Source organism: Nannobrachium achirus, assembly GCF_963921795.1.
Source record: "Nannobrachium achirus genome assembly, chromosome: 21".
Classification (NCBI taxonomy): Eukaryota; Metazoa; Chordata; class Actinopteri; order Myctophiformes; family Myctophidae; genus Nannobrachium; species Nannobrachium achirus.
The window spans coordinates 21,630,544-21,648,494 of NC_137828.1; the positions used below are offsets into that span (position 1 = coordinate 21,630,544).

Here is a 17,951-nt window from a genome sequence, read left to right on the forward strand (position 1 = left end):
TAGGTGAACTGAACCCATCCCTACCCTGATACATCACCATCACCATGTGTATAATGTATTCTACAGCCTTGCTGCTACAGTACCACCAGACACAGTCAGAAACAGTGGGGAAATACGAAGAGATGTGTACAAGTACACCAGAGGTTTAACCAGATGATGACGTGTAGTACCTCACTCATTAAAGGACTTCTAGTTCACATTGGGATAATGGTGCTGTGGAATATGAGGGGGAAAACAGGTCAACGGTTATGAAAATAAAAATAAACAAAAGGTCATCCAACGGACAGCAAAATAACGACAAACTGTCGCCGGCGGTTGAAAACGGTTACTTTTCAGGATAAAAATTCAAAAATAGCAGATCTTAAAGCTCAAAACATGTCACGTCGCAACGCATTTTGAGCTTGTAGAGCTTTTTGTATTAAGATGTTCCTACATCGTTCATTTACGGAAATACTTGAAAAGTTAAAGTATGGAGATGAAGAGGTTTCTGCCCGACATCAATGCATGGGTGCGACAAGAATATTGTTTATACCACGTTTACCAAAGTTATATTGCATTGTGCTATGGCTTGTGCTATCAACAAAACATCAGTCAATAAGAAGAATTATACCAGTGTCGGTTTGTCCATATTCACTTCATAACGTTGACTAGATAGCCATTAAATAACTTGACAAAAGTATAGGGGTGGGCGAAATGGAAACATCACAATTCTTTTTCAAGCTGTATCACGATACACAATCTTATCACGATTCTTTTCCATGTTGGTTTTTATGAGTAAGTAGATAATGTAGACCAAAAAGCAGGGTTTAATTAATTCTGCAATGAATCTCTGTATTAACAATTCAACAGGAATTTTGATATGGCTCGCCATGTAGTGTATACAAGTATCACCATATTGCCCACCCCTACAACAGTAACATCAGCTTATCATTCTCTTATCATTATTTTCATTCTCTTTGCTCTTTGCCTTTAGCACTCACTTTCTTTCCTACGTCATTATTACTTATTATTTTATCTTTAGGTGTGTTTTTTGTTGTTTTGCTGTTATTTTATAGATACCACTGCATTGTCCGAAGGATGCCAAACAAAAATAAGTTTTACTCTTATGTACCTGTGCAAAAGACGTAACAATAAAGTACAACCTTGAACCTTATCAGTGTGCGGGAGAGTCGACTACTAAATAATAAAGAAAACAGCATTGACCCAAGAATTGGGCCCTGAGGCACACCCCATGTAATCAATAAGAAGACAAATGGCTTGAAATATTCTATTTGTTACACAAGATTACAAAGCAGGTCTACAGTTACCTTTCCCTAGAAAGACAACAGACTCTTTGCTGGGGAAATACAGTAGTTATTATGTGCGTCAGACTAGCAATGAAATGCAGCACTCTCCTTATATGTGGTTTGGCCACAGTCCATGGAGCCATGCACCGCCGGCCATCAATAACCCCTCAAATGTGATTGGATTACTTGTAAGAGACTGGGGTTGAAAAAAGCATCCTCCCATGCACAGCACATACACGACAAGACTTCTATGAAAACAGAACTGCTGTATGAAATAAAATAAAGAAATCCCACCTACTGCTTATAAATTCCTAGATTAAAATGTTTTCATTTGCTTCGTTCTAATGTTTTATCGCGTTTACCGTGCTAAAATGTGGGGCATGCGTACGCATGGGGGCATGCGTACAAGTGGCTAAATATGTCTTTTTAGACACAATAAGCCAGCAGTTTCTTTATTGCTATTTACTGTAACACTTCTAGCCCCCATAAGTCACATCCAACCATGAAAGGTTTCTTTGTATCTTGGGAATGGGCTTATTCTGTGTAAAATGACATATTTAGCCACTTGTACGCATGCCCCCAACCACTGAAATAAGAATCTCTAAAACAATAGAAAGAAGAAAATGAAATAATTTTTATATTATTTAATTACAATCTAAAATATGAACCCTTGTTGTAAAAAACTAAAGTTGTCCTTTAATGGTAGTGAGAGAAGACAGGGTCCAGCTAGTGGGCTTCGTTTTTTTTCTGTTTTTTTTTTACAGGGGGCTTTTGACTTAACTCATTGAGTGCCAATCCCGAACTAGTTCGGCTTTATTATCGTATCGCAGAGTGCCGATCCCGAACAAGTTCGGCTTTAAAAAAAAAAAAACAATTTGAAAAACATTTTTTTGATTTTTTTTTTTTTTTTTTTTGACCCCATCAAATCTGGTGAACATGATTTCAATCGCGATTTTGCATGTTCCACCCCCATACAACCCCATCTAACATACAGGGCAGCCATGTTTGTTTACATAACATGTAAAACATAATGACGATTATCTCAAGAATGCCTGAACGGATTTCCAATCGGATTTTTTTGTTTGAAAGCTGTGAACAAACTGCACAAATCCACTCCAATGCAATCCAGGATTGCATTGGATTTTTTAGAGCTCATTCTTCTCTGTTTTTTTCCCATGCATGAGGTGTGCAAGGTTTAATCATGGCTAAGTTGACGAAAATAAGGCTTCTAAAATGCTTGGTAGCCAATAGCTAACTTCAAGCTAACTTCATCCTCTTCCTGTACATGCACAAAGGAAAGTGTTCAGGCAAGTCATGGCTGCAGGGCTTCTGCATATACCAGCATATCTCTATGGGATTTTCTATGGCCACTGGGCGCCCTCTAGTGGTGAAAGGGGTGGCACTAAATGAGTTAATAGGAGGAGTGGTGTGATTTACTTTGGGAAAGCACAGACATTCATCATTGAAAGTGGGTCAATGATGCATTATGTATGCAGTAGTCACACATGTGCTTCACTGTGTATTGTGTGAACGAATACTGGCTCCTCGCTATTGCTTTCTTCCACCGGGAAAGGCCCATGGCCACCTCATGGTCGATGCCGTGTGCTTTCAAATCAGCCAACACGGTGTCTTCCTACATGTAGGTCAGCCACCGAGTTAACCGACATTACTTTCTTCACCCAGTCGTTCTCTTTCTACTTGTCCGTACCATTGGTAGTCTGCCACATTCACTATGGCCTCCACTCTCTGTCTCAGCTCTTTCTCTCCCACAGTGACACACACCACACATCCATCTAATCGTGCCTCATTTGTCATCACGCTCCACCCTCAGGGCCTGTGTCTCACTTCCATACGGCATTCATCTTCAGGGATGTGGCCTTGGATGTTAAAAAAGACACAAGCCCCTGAACATCTTCCAACCACTTCGTGCCCTTGCAGTCACCGCTAGGTCCACCTCCTGCCCCCCCCCCCCCCCTCCATCAGCATGTCTCCAATTAGCAGAAACGGGTCCATCACCGCATACTGCACCTCTCCCCATCTACCACCAGCCTCTCTTGCTCGGCTGCATCTGCCTGTGGACCTGCTCCCCTGCACCACTGACAACTCGAATGTTTCACGTGCCGCCTGCAGGCTGCCTTTTACTCCGCTTCATCTCCAGTGGACCCATTTCTGACAGCCCTTGCAGTAGGGATGGAGCTCGTACATTTTTATTGATAATGAGCACCTTATCGATCCTGCTTATTGAGCAGGGCTTTTATCGAGCCCACTATTGAGCGTTTTCTAATATTTTGTGGAAAGATGTGAGATGACAGTTTGTGGCTGACCACCATCTAAAACTCAGCACAAAAAGAAAGGAAACTTGACTTCGGTCCATTATATCTCCCCTTTAATAATTCCAATTTGTATTGTTTTATATCATTTTTATTGTTGATTCGTCACCTTTACAATGAGGTACAGCTTGTAAGCATCAGGCATTCGAGGCATGAGCTACACAGCCAAACGTGTGGGTAGCGCCAACCAAAGTTTTGCCAAAATAGCCTGCAATATACTGTTCTGCTGGCATTTACTCTCGTTTTGGGCTTCCCTGACACTGAGCTTAAAATTAACGAAGTGTAAAAATGGCCAATATGTGTTGTTTTTTCTTTTCCTTATTACTGTGGGAGAGTGCAATCGTTCAATGAACCAAGCAACAAAGGTGAACACCAAAAGAACAGTATTGCAGGCCTGCCAGGCCATTTTGTGCATGGGTTTTTTGATTTTTGGAGGGGCGCTACCCACACGTTTGGCTGTGTTGCTAATTCCACGAATACCAGAGCCTTACGAACTGTACCTTGTTGTAAAGGTGACAAATCAACGATAACAATGATATCAAACACAATACCATTTAACATAATTAAAGGGGAGATATAATGGACCGAATGTTGGCAAATTTTGGGGTCAGCGCTACCCACACGTTTGGCTGTGTAGCTCATGCCTCGAATGCCTGATGCTTACAAGCTGTACCTCATTGTAAAGGTGACGAATCAACAATGAAAAAGATATAAAACACAATACAAATTGGTATTATTAAAGGGGAGATATAATGGACCAAAGTCAAGTTTCCTTTCTTTTTGTGCTGAGTTTATGAAGATGACAATTGACAAAAGTAACAAATATTATTGTTAAAACAATCATTCATTAGTGTGCAATAAGTGTTAAATGGCTTTATATTAAGAATAGTACTGTAATAATCTCTTGATCGCCTCTTGTCTGGATTGTTTAAATATGACATCATGGGCCGCTATGCTCGATAAGCTTATTGATACTGGGTACTCTAAATCTGTTATCTGGTTATCAAGCTACCCTTGTTTAGGGCTCCATCCCTACCTTGCACTGGAGAGAATTAACTTGTACTCCCTTTCCACAGACTCCACATGGCCACATTTATTGACGTGTGTGTGTGTGTGTGTGTGTGTGTGTGTGTGTGTGTGTGTGTGTGTGTGTGTGTTATGAGTTACCCGTCCTCTGCAGCCATGTCCTGGTCAGCCTCTGCAGTGGACGACTCTGCATCGATGTCTGCACTGCTCTCACTGCCCTGAGCCGACAGCACACATGGAGACAACGGACTCACACACTCTCCACTGACACACACACACACACACACACACACACACACACACACACACACACACACACACACACACACACACACACACACACACACACACACACACACACACACACACACACACACACACACACACACACACACACACACACACACACACACACAGAAAGATAAGTGGCTGGTAACACACATCAGCACTGCATTGCATGCGTGAGTGTGTGTGTATAAAAGCACTGTGTGAGCTTGTAGATCGGATAATTTGGTGTAGAGAGGGGAAAAGAATAGATCAAGTACAGAGCAGGTTAGAGTTAGGTTTAGTCGGGTGAAGTATTGGTTTATTAGTATATCGTCACTGTCGGGCAGAAACCTCCCATCTCCAAGTTTCAAATGTGTACGTTTTTTCACGAAGTAAAGCCCTGCTTCATCAGACAAGGCCGTCGCACAAAAGTAGTGAAAACAGCAGATCTACAAGCACACAACGCCTCGCACTTGGCTGTTTTCACTAGTTTAGTTCATTTTTTTTAAATGATAAAAATTAACGGTTTTGGACATACAAGGTTTCCACCCGACAACGATGATATGCTACTTTTTCTATTAAAAAAAATATAAAAGGGTCCAGTTCAGCTAGATTTTTGGGATCTGTGAAAACTTCTATTGTACAGTAGGTGTGTGTGTGTGCGTGCGTGCGTGCGTGCGTGCGTGCGTGCGTGTCTCCTGACTTGAAGTGTCTCTCCAGTGCGTGCGTGCGTGCGTGCGTGTGCGTCTCCTGACTTGAAGTGTCTCTCCAGTGCGTGCGTGCGTGCGTGCGTGCGTGTGCGTCTCCTGACTTGAAGTGTCTCTCCAGCAGCAGTATGGCGTGTTCCCGCTCCTCCAGCCTCTTCCTGAGAGACACAATCTCCTTCTGCTTCTCCAACAGCTCCTTCTGGAGACGATAGTTGCTCTCCTCCAGAGTCTCACAGAAGGCCTGGGGAGAGAGGAGAGGGTCAGAGTGGGATGGGGCGGTGGAACAGGAGGAGAAAGACACAGGGTAACCGAGCAGTGGTGTAAAGCAGTGTTTCTCAAACGTTCACATGTCAAGGTCTCCCCTTAACTCTGACAGTGTACAAATGGAACCAAGTCAGGGTCCATTTGGTTTAGGGGTGTTAACAATTAATCTAAAGTCGATTAATCGATCGTTAAGGAATTAATCGATTCAAACAAATGAATCACAATTAATCTTTTTTTTGGGATTTTTTTTTTTTTTAGTTTTTACCTTTTTTTTATTTGCCTAGTCAAAGTTACAGGTATGGTGTATGTGTGTGATATCAAAAAAAGTGATCTTAAAAAAAAGGGGAGGTGTGTCCAGTTGAAGCTTGTTGACACTTAATGTTATATATGTTACAGTTAGATCGTGGTAAGAGCACTCGTTTTGTCGTTCACCACACACCCCTACCACCACCTGGATCAATTCACTTTGATAGTCTCTTATCAGCACACCTGTGTAATTCTGCGTATTCACCATGAGATGGCGACAACAGCCATTCACTTGTGTAGTCGCTGACGTCACTCGTTTGCGACCCCTCTTTCTTTGTTTATCTACTAGCCTAGCTCAGCTGTGTTTAGCCATTAGCTTACTATGCCTAACTCTAACCCTAACCTTAACCTCAGTAAAACTATGCCTAACCCTAACCCTAACCTCTGTGGGGTGAGGCGCTATCATTCCTGCAGACGCTACGTTGTTGTTGTCATTGTTGTGGATCAAAGCGACCGCTTGTTCCGCCCCGCGCCGCACGACGAGCGCTCCGGTTCTCGATCTAACTGATTCTCGATCTAGCGGTGACATATACATCAAGGCAATTATGTGTCTGCACTAGCCTGATTTCAGACTCAGCTGAAGCTTGAGTCTGACATTGTGCCCTGTTTGAGCAATTTCTGGAGGGGAGGGACTTTGACGGCACGGATTGGTTATTTGTTAAACCCACCCCCTGCGCTAATTGGAGGAGCCGTCATTTCGGCTCCAGAAATCACTTATTATGAACACAATTCCAGACCAGAGAAACTGTCCACTCTGAGAGTGGGTGGGTATATGGGCTGGAACCAGGCTATGTCTGCACTCATTTTCGGTTTTGGATAAAAATGTTCCATTTGGTCAACAAAAAAAAAAAAACGCTTATCAATTAATTGTTAATCGATCGATAAGGTTATCAACTATCAATTAATGAATTAATCGATAATTTGCATCCCTAATTTGGTTCCATTTGAAAACATGACCAGTGATAAAAAACTCCCATACCTGCTGGGTGAGGTAAAACAATGTGCAAACACAGCAGCAAGATTTGTGAGCTGCTGTGATAGGAGAAGGATATCAAATGGAACACAACCACCTTAAAGACTACCGATCATGGTGTATATGTCACAGTCTTTTTGAGTTTCAGTGAAATTGGGAACAGGAGCGCTCGTTGTGCGGCGCAGGGCGGAACAAGCGGTCGCTTTGATCCACAACAAGGACAACGACAATGTAGCGTCGGCAGGAATGATAGCGCCTCACCCCACGGAGGTTAGGGTTAGGGTTAGGCATAGTTTTACAGAGGTTTAGGTTAGGGTTAGAGTTAGGCATAGTAAGCTAATGGCTAAACACAGCTCAGCTAGGCTAGTAGATAAACAACGAAAGAGGTGTGGCAAATGAGTGACATCAGCGACTACACAAGTGAATGACTGTTGTCACCATCTCATGGTGAATACACAGAATTACACAGGTACACTGATAAGAGACTATCAAGGTGAATTGATCCAGGTGGTGTTAGGTGCACGACAAAACAAGCGCTCTTACCCCAATCTCACTTAGTTACCCAAACTGACTGTAACATATCTACTATTACATTTTTCTTAGAGCCGCATCCCACTTCCAAGCCCATTCACGCCCCCTTTACATCGACTTCAACTCATAGCTAGCTCAGATGTTGGTAGAATGCACGGCACAGCCGTCCGCTGATTCGCCCCCCGTCGCCATGGTGACCGCCCTCCATTGGCTCATTCCCAGCTATGGGACCGGCGGATCCTATTTCAACCGAGGGGGCCGTAGCGCCACACACACACACACACACACACACACAGCCCCTAGAGAGCGCAGCCCCTCCAAGAGACTATCAGTGCAGAAGCGCGTGGAGAGAGAGAGAGAGAGAGAGAGAGAGAGAGAGAGAGAGAGAGAGAGAGAGAGAGAGAGAGAGAGAGAGAGAGAGAGAGAGAGAGAGAGAGAGAGAGAGGCACGTGCCCCTCACAGGCACAGTCAGTGCAGAAGCGCGCACACAGAGAGAGAAGCATTACTGTGCTTTTTGTGGGCAACATGGCTTGGAGCAGCTGTGCGTGTGTGCATGTGAGCACTAGGATGAGCCCGCCGAAGGCGGGCGAAATTCTAGTACTGTACATCCCTGAACTGTCTGCATAGAGTATTCTCCATACATGACAACTGTTCCACCCCTTCAAATATTGTCATGTTTTATTTTGATTGTATCACATTGATTGATTGTATTGTGCCGTGTACACTTCTGCTTTGGCAATGTAAACGTATGTTTTCTCATGCCAATAAAGTCCATTGAATTGAATTGAATTGAATTGAATTGAGTAAGTGTGAGTGTGAGAGAGAGAGAGAGAGAGAGAGAGGCGAGAGGGCCAGGGGAGGGAACAGAGGACAACCCAGCCAATGTGCTAGCGTTGGTAGGTACTACAAAACCCTTGAGTGTTCGTTCAACTCTGAATAGGGCTGGGTGATATTTACTAAATCCTTCACACGCACGCACACACACTTACCCGGCTCTCCTCGAGACTGTCAAAAGGACCAGGTGGATCATCCAGACAGAGGAACTCTCTCACTGCCAGGCTGTCGAGGGGAATAGAACACGCAAGCAAAAAGGAAGAATACTAAAGATGGGATGTATGGCTCTTTGAAGTGAGTCGGATCTCTGGGATCCGTTCCTTTCAAAGAGCCGTTCAAAAAGACTCATTTTTGTTACTTGTCACTTTGTAGATTTTGATTATAATTACAAATCAATTCAACCCTATATACATTTCGGCCATTTGAAAATAGCCGATCTACAAGCTCACAATGCGTTGCGTTGCGAAGCATTGTGAGCTTGTAGATCTGCCATTTTTAACAACAACAAAAATTCCAACATTTTATTCATTGGAAAACTTGTGAAATGGGACAGTTTGCGTAATGAGTACTTTCTACTATTGGTACTTTAAGTACATGTCGATACCAATACTTTCATACTTTTACTCAAGTACATTTTAATTTCAAACTTCTACATTTCTACATTGCAGTATTGATACTTTTACATAAGTAAAGAATGTTTCTACATGGTTTTCCCACCACTGTTCATTTAAAAAGGGACGGCTCCCTACAGCAAACCGGATCCCATCGTTCATTTCAACGGGCCGTTCAAAAGACTTGATTCGTTCGCGAACGTCCCACCTCTGAAGAATACAGACTTTCGGTGGGGTTGGCGATAGGGCCTTTCTGTGTGGAGTTTGCATGTTCTCCCCGTGTCTCCTAGGGTAGATACCCTCACAAAAACATGCAGTAATCCTGGTCTCAATAATGCCTCCCCCTGGCCAGCCGGGGCGCCTGATGGAAGGGAAAGGAACTGGTTGGAATAACGTGTTCCTTCCACGCACTACGTCCAAACCAGGGAAATCTCCACTGTCAGGTGAAAAGAAGCAACTTGGACTCCTCATGCATAGAAGGAAGCATGAGGTCAGTCCGTTGTCTCCCCAGGCGCGGCAGAGGGAGAGCAGAGCCCAGGATTACATATCATAGGCAATTGGCACAGGGTGAAAAATGGGTTACAAAATCGTGGGATAAAAATTAAAAGAATACAGACTTTTAAAGAGCAGTCGAAAAATCTGGGAATTGTTAGCGCGCAGCCTGATAATGCGAATGTGTTGGAGCCGGTTCCTGTTCCCAAACCTAATTGTAAATGTTTGAGTGCGTGCAAACATGCCTGCAGGCACAAGGCAAAGGTAATGAAAGATAACTGGAATCAGGCCTGAAATTCCACTCAGGACTTCAAAGTATTACTATTTGTGAGGGCACGCACACACACACACACACACACACACACACACACACACACACACACACACACACACACACACACACACACACACACACACACACACACACACACACACACACACACACACACACACACACACACACACACACACACACACACACACACACACACACACACACACACACACACACACACACACACACACACACACACACACCTCTTGAATGAAACGGATATTTCCAGAAGTAGTGAACATAGCAGATCTACAAGCTCACAATGAATGCGTGGCGATGCATATTGTGAGCTTGCAGATGGGCTATTTTCACTACTTTTGCTTATCACTCTTGTATGACGAAATAGGGAATGAATTACGAAAAGGACAGTTTCTTCCTGACAGCGTCAATATAATGTGCACCAGGGCCTAAAGCATGGGTCTTCAACAGGGGGTCTGGGACCCCTAAGGGGTCCTCAGAGTTAATACAGGGGGTCCTCCAAATCTTTGAGTGATAGAACGTTTTCTCGTTTTTTGTATTAACCACTTGAACCCTAGTGTCCATATTCTGAGAACCTTAGCCAAAAATAGCTGATCTACAAGCTCACGACACCTCTATTTTCAGCAAAGAGCTTTGGTATAGAGGGGAAAAAGAGCAGACTAAGTACAGAGTGAAAGGTCAACTTTATAAAGTATTGACGGTTCCAGTGGTTAAATATCTGAAAACACAAATTGACATGAATCCAAAATACACTGATGATCGAGCTGTCAAACGATGAAACTATATGGAATCTATGAAAAGGTTGTGGGGGTCCCTGCTTCATCTCTCTCAGTCTCAACAAAGGGGTCCTTGGCCTGAACATGTTGAAGATGGCTGGCCTACAGCATGTACCAGTTTGCGATGTCCTTGTGTGCGACCAGGTTCTGGAGGAAGGCCTGCAGACCCAGCTGTCTCTCCTCCAGGAAGTCCAGCTCATAGTTGTCTTTGAACCAGCGCTTAGGAGGCAGCGCCAGACGGAAGCCTGGGAACATCTCCTTCAGCTGGGACCGCGTGCACACACACACACACACACACACACACACACACACACACACACACACACACACACACACACACACACACACACACACACACACACACACACACACACACACACACACACACACACACACACACACACACACACACACACACACACACACACACACACACACACACACACACACACACACACAGAGAGAGAGAGAGAGACAACGGACATAATGTAGAGCAGGGGTTTTCAAAGTGGGTGACGGGGCACCCTGGGGTGCCGCGACGGCAGTCAAGGGGTGTCGCGAGATCATTTGATAATATTTGGAATTTATTTGGACACTCATTTTAAACGTATTTTCAGTCAGTTCTAACCAAAAGGGCTATTATCTCAACGTTTTCCTTGCAACATAATCACTAAAATATCGTAACTGTCAGGCAGAAACCTGTCGCAGAAAACTAGTGCCGATCTGCAAGCACACAAGCACACAACGATCTGCAAGCACACAACGATCTGCAAGCACACAACGATCTGCAAGCACACAACGATCTGCAAGCACACAACGCCTCGCGATGCGAGGCGTTGTGAGCTTGTAGATCTGCTGTTTTCACTAGTTTAGTAAATGTTATGGATGATAAATACAAAACGAACGGTTTTGGACATACACTGTTTCCCCCCGACAACGACGATATGCTATAAATATAAGGTGCTGGGAGTGAAAATTATAATGTAGGGGTGCCTCGGATGAAAATAATATTTATAGGGGTGCCCCGAGACAAAAAAGTTTGAAAACCCCTGATGTAGAGGCTGCCTTGCCTGCCCTGCACACAGCTTACAGCTGACGTGGAAGCGGACCAAGTGCATGTAATATAAATATACATGCAGTTCAGACCTAACTCTATGTTTCTGCGCAATTGACAGACAGTTTATGTTTGTTTTGTAATGTTAAATTCAATTGTAAAAAAAATAAACTTTTACTCTCTGACAATTAAGATCGTCAGGGCCTTGAGATCATCCAGAGGTGGTTGAAACATGAAAAAGACAGTTTTCAATATAGTTTGATATACAGTAACCAATATATACAGGTACAGTATATATCAATATAATATTTGACTTTGACTTTTGACCCAGATTTACTAAAGTCAAAACCCTTCAGCAGTATAATCACACCAAGTCCTTAAAAACCTCTTTGTCACGCACTTGTCATAAACTTCATGAGATTTGGCCACAGCAATTTATGGGTAGTTTTTCACAGTTTCACATCGTGGCGAGTGGCAATGAACAAGTCATATGCTCAGCAGGAGCAGGAGGTTGTGATTAAAGTGTTGAAATGTTCTCATACTTAGTAGTGCATGAATTAACAGTGGTCAAGACTGCAGAGAGAGCTGTCTCACCAACTCTTAACACCTACTTAACGGTTTAGCACACATATGTCAAACTCAAGGCCCAGGGGCCAAATCAGGCCCGTGATTGAATTATCTTCGGCCCGCGGGATGATATTTAATTACTATTAGAACTGGCCCACTGGCCACTGGTATATTGCACATGCAATGCCTGGGATTCGAACCAAGGTCTCCTGCATGAAATTTCAACATCTTACCCATTAGACTAAAGAGATATCCCTATGGACAGGGGGAGATATTAGACTTTTGATGCCATCAGACTGAGGCAATGAGTCACTCTGTTACACACGCACCACCATACAAGTCCCACAATGCACTGCTAGTGCATTGGCGCGTATCGAGAGCCTGTGACTGCAAATCCGCGTTTAATAAACATTGAACCAGTCCGGCCCTCAACTTGTACCATTTTTTAAATCTTGGCCCCCTGTGCATTTGAGTTTGACATCCCTGGTTTAGCACAAGCCATTACTAGGGCTGTCACGATCATGAAATGTTACGTGACGATATTGTCATACAAATAATTGTGACTTAACTATTTAATTGTGTTTTGGACATTGCACATTGGGCATTGAACTTCGGTGGATTACATTTCTGTTTGTCTTTTAGGCTTTTTAAACAAAACTTGTGCAGGGCAGATCTGAAAAATAACTTAAATAAATGAATGACATATTTAATCATTTCACACTTTCAAAATATTTGTGAGAATAGAGGAAATAGTAGAACATTTCCAACATGGAAACGATTATGATGATTAAGCAGAATAATTTAGATTGTCTCAAATAATTGCGATTAAGCGATTATGTAATGCTTGTGACCGACTTAGCCATTACTGGCAGCCCCACAGTACTGGGAACCCATCTCCCAGGGGCCTAGCACATTGAAACGGGTAGACTTCTGCGTTCTCGGCTGACAAGCCCCTCCAACCTACTTACCTACTATGTCTGTTGTGCTAGGGGTTTAGAGCAAAATCTATAGTTCACATACTAATAATCTGTATAGTCTCTCCAAAACAGTCGGAGGTGTTACCGACAAGGTCTCGAGTTACATGTAATTTGGCGTAGACCTGATCGGTTTCCTTTCAGCCATGGAAAAGCCAAAGGAATGGAGGAACAGGACGTCCACACCCTGCGTCTCCAGACCAATGCTTTAACACTGGGAGTTAAACCCCTGTTAAACACTTGCATACTGTTAGCCTGGAGCTACCGTGTGTTTAGACTCGTTCCACCGGTTCCTCCGCTGCTGTGTTTCGAGTTAATGACATTCCCTAATAACTTTTATTTGCCATATACAATGCCGTTTCTGAAGGAGTTTTTTCGCAAACCCATGGCTCTGTGTTACGTTAAGTTACGCCCCAGGCTAGGGGTCCCTAGGTGTAACATAATAAAATGGACTCCCTCCTTCCCAGTCCCCAAACAGCCAGGCCACACAGGTTTGAAATCCCCGAACTTAAGGATTTATTTTAGATAAAAGTCATGATTTAGTTACAAGTTACCTCAGGGAGGGATCATAAAATCCTCGGTACAAAAACCTCTTCTTAATCTAATAACAAGGGTGTCACCCACCCCTACACAGAGAACCCTAACAAAACGCAATGCTAAACTCATAACAACAGGCTGGTGTTTGGTGGCTGGTGAGGAGAAAGACATCAGACTCTGCAATGCCAAAATGTTGCCCCGGCCCAGGGTAGATTTCGAAATCCGGTTGCCCGACATTGATTATCCCAGTGCGTCATAAACAATCATCATCATCAAACCATCATGTGCCGTTAATGGCAGCGTGTCCGTTTCAAATGCATTCCCGACCGGTAGGCTATGACAGGGTGGTTCCAGTCCCCAGTCATGTCCTTGCGTACACAGCCCGGAGCTAACTGTGCATGTTTGGACTCGTGCCACCTGTTCCTGCTTGTGCTTGGTGATAATGAGATTCCCTAATGTTTAGTTTTCCCGTAAAACAATACTTTAACTGCGAGCGCATGTCAGCAGGCCCACGAAATGGCTTTGTCGTCGTCTTGTTTTGCATGTGCTCAGGGGGAGTTCCTCGAAAAATCCAGTTGCCTTGTCACGATTTTCGCAGTGCATCGTAAATACTCGTAATCATCCTCATACCGTCACGCGCTGTTGATCGTAGCGCGTCTGCTTCACATCGTTGTTGCTGTTGGGCAGAAACCTCTTATCTCCATCATGTTTAGGTTAGGTCTTTCCATAAATTCGTGCCCTACTGTACTTCGTCGTACGACAAGAGTAGCTAAAATAGACGATTTACAAGCTCAAAACGCGCCGCATGCTGCTATGTTTTCATCTGAATCCTGAAAAGTGATTTGTAATGTGAGGTTTCCACCCTACAGCAACAGCATGCATTCTGAAGTGCCAAATGTAGCCCTCCTCTATCATCAGAGACCCATTCCCAGGGGCGTCACAAGGGGGGGGGGGGCAAGTTATTATTAGGGCACAAGGTGGAGGGACCTTAATTATTTTATACTTTAGCTTTTGAAAAATAGCAGATATACAAGCTCACAGCGCGGCACCGAGTGCCGCGCTGCGAGCTTGTAGATCTGCTATTTTTGAAAAGTCGTGAAAATGTGTGCAAATCTTTGAATATATGTATGTTTTAAGCGGACATGGGGGTCCGTGGCCAAATACATATAATTTTGGGGGTCGTTCACATGAAAAGGTTTGAGCACCTCTGACATAGAAACAAAACATTAGAAGGATTTTTGAAATATTCAAAGACTTGCACAAATTTTCACGATTTTTCAAAAATAGCAGATCTACAAGCTCTCTGTGAGCTTGTATATGCACCCAGGGCCCAGAATTTGGTGCGACACCCCTGCCCATTCCCATTCCTCCAGCTGGCTCGGAACCGTGGGCTGTTTTGTGAGAAAACAGTGTCTCTTTGTGCAGCTCTAATGGCTTCCACAATGCAACAAAACCAATGGGAAAAAATGCAGATAAAAGGGTAAAAAAGCGTGTACAGTTATAAACGCAGTGCCGCGGCGCCCACACCAGCGAGGTGTGACAACTAAATACACTTTCAAACATATTCCCAAAATAGCGGAAAGAAGCAGATCTACAACTTATTTCTGTTATTTCTTGAATTTCAGTGTAAAAGACAGTGTAAGATTAATACATATTTGAGTTATTTTTTCCAAGTCTGCCTGTGCATTTGTAGTTTACAAACCTAAAATGAAAAAAACTGAAATCAAATTTTCATTCATAATGTTCAATGCCCAAACAATTGTTAATAAGAATTATTTGTGGGAACATTTTTCAGCTGGCCTTTATGTGCACGGTTATCAGGGTTCTCCATAGATGAAGGACAGGGGATCCAAGTCAATGCATAAACACAAACTGTAGAGACTATCACTACTATATACTGTATATGCGTACGCATGCACACTATCTATCACACACCTTGTCGTTGAGTCTGGAGAAGTCTGCGTATCTTCTGAACACAACCCAGCTCTCGTCCTGCGTCTTTCTGACCAGGACTTTGTATACCTACAGCAGACACACACACACACACACACACACACACACACACACACACACACACACACACACACACACACACACACACACACACACACACACACACACACACACACACACACACACACACACACACACACACACACACACACACACACACACACACACACACACACACACACGGCATATAAGGAAACAAATATTTATAGGTCCAGTAAGATTACGTTCACAAAACCATGGGATATGTCTTCACGATAGAATAAGCATGTCACTCACACTCTATGGGTATAAGTAGTAGCGTCTCGCCATATATAGTAGCGCCATATTTGGGCTGACCCCAAAAAATTGAATATTCGAAGCTTCGTTCGAAGGCAAGGTATTCGATTTTGAAAAAGATATTCGAATAATCGGCCGCGACTGTTTTGTCCTTTGGGGGGCCCGCGTGCCTTAGCTTGCGCCTCGCTCCACTTCAGCGTGATAGCGTCACCTCCTTCTCGCACGTGTGTTAACATTAATAAGAAGCCGACAACAACAACAAAAGCAAGCATGAAGCCATCAGAATGGTCGCTGATGAAAATAAAATAAAATAAAAGACAGCACGCTGTCACAGGTAAAGCCCCAGACACCAATGTCTGAGTAACATCACCCAATGCAACTATTGTGATGCAGTCACACATTTCTGGGTCAAACCAATATCAGTGTAACATCCATGCACACGCTGACGGAGACACAAGCGTGTTCTTCATCAGGAAACAAACAGCGAAAATTTGATTTTACAAACCGGACCTCTTCACCCATCGACCCCGTTTTAAAGAGGAAAGAAGAGCTTAAAACCAACTTGCTAGGGTTACGTTGTGGCGTTGATGATGACAGGTTTATATCGGATCTGCAAGCTCAAAACTAGTCGCGCCCCGGCGGCCGGCGCCCGCATAGTTGTCTGAGCCTGACTTTAGGTTGATGAGTGGAACGTTAAATCAGGCACACTGCAGTGCAATTATTTACTATAAAATCTACTATTACATTTGCGTGTACATACAGTACACATTGGGACTTGGGAGTTAATCTGTTATATAGTGAGTCGCGCTGCTGCTGTTGCAGCCTCGATGTGTTACATTACAGACATGATGTGATTATGTCAATCCTACTGTACTGCAAAAAAACACTTTCTTTAACACATCGGGTGCCCCTGGATTGAGCCCCATTTATCCCCTCTCGCTGCCCAGGCCCACCACCATTGTATTGAATCCGGCCCTGCTGCGTCAATGCATGCATCATGACGTCACTTGGTCACTTGAGCGCAGACAGGATGTTGTTGTGTAACTTTCTGTATGGACCAGTGTTGATCATAACTGTTCATTGCCGATCAAAATGTGGACATTTTGCCGCACCCCACCACAGTTTTAGCCATAAAACAAACATCAGAGATAAAGGGCGTTAAAGATGGGGAAATGCATTGGAGTATATGGAGAAAAACGGCCGCGCGATGCTCTCAGCGTCAACTCGAAGCGACTAGCGGCTAATGGGCTACATCCATGCGTAGCCCCAACCTAACGGTGAGATTTAAAGTTAATACTTTAAATATAGTAAACACGTCAAAACGTCGTGGGCCTCCAGCGACATCAAAGAGATTGGCGTGTAGACACCTCGTGGGCATCCCATGAGTTAATATAGAAAACATTTGTATCATAGCCTATTCTTCTTCCTCGCTGTATTGTTGTTTTTAATGTAACGAAACAAAATAAGGAGCTTTATTATGAGGAAAAACAGGTGGGGTTTCCATTTTAAAATAGGGTAAAATCGTGCATTTTTAAACAGATTACCTTAAAGCTATACTGTGTAAGTTGCTAAACTAGTGGTCAGTAGCGGTATTGCTTTTTTCGGCCGTTTTTCGCCAGGAGTCGTCGCGGACCACCACCGTGGACCACCGGAGCGGCGCCGCAAACTACCGCGACCGATACGAATCCGTGGAGGGGTAGAACGCATGGTAGAACGTAATTTTCTGGCCAGGATTTGGGGATTAAGAGGTTAAGAATCCTTCACCATCGTAAACACTAGCTGAGGGAGGCTACTTCCTGAAGAGACGGCAGATA

At 43.7% G+C, this 17,951-nt stretch overlaps 1 protein-coding gene across 3 annotated transcripts in view; it reads right to left on the minus strand.

The window, feature by feature from the left end:
- The window catches only part of LOC308306498 (sorting nexin-16-like), a 38,084-nt gene that overhangs the window by 4,361 nt on the left and 15,772 nt on the right, over nucleotides 1-17,951 (minus strand). For 2 of the 3 annotated variants that reach the window (XM_080751516.1, XM_080751517.1), the window contains exons 5-9: nucleotides 15,784-15,870; nucleotides 10,832-10,980; nucleotides 8,680-8,749; nucleotides 5,721-5,857; nucleotides 4,784-4,906 (exon numbers count right to left, since the gene is read on the minus strand). In XM_080751516.1, coding sequence (XP_080607642.1) covers nucleotides 4,784-4,906; nucleotides 5,721-5,857; nucleotides 8,680-8,749; nucleotides 10,832-10,980; nucleotides 15,784-15,870 — 566 coding nt within the window. Of the gene's footprint in view, nucleotides 1-170; nucleotides 214-4,783; nucleotides 4,907-5,720; nucleotides 5,858-8,679; nucleotides 8,750-10,831; nucleotides 10,981-15,783; nucleotides 15,871-17,951 lie in introns of all 3 variants that reach the window. The other variant, XM_080751518.1, reaches the window with a different exon arrangement.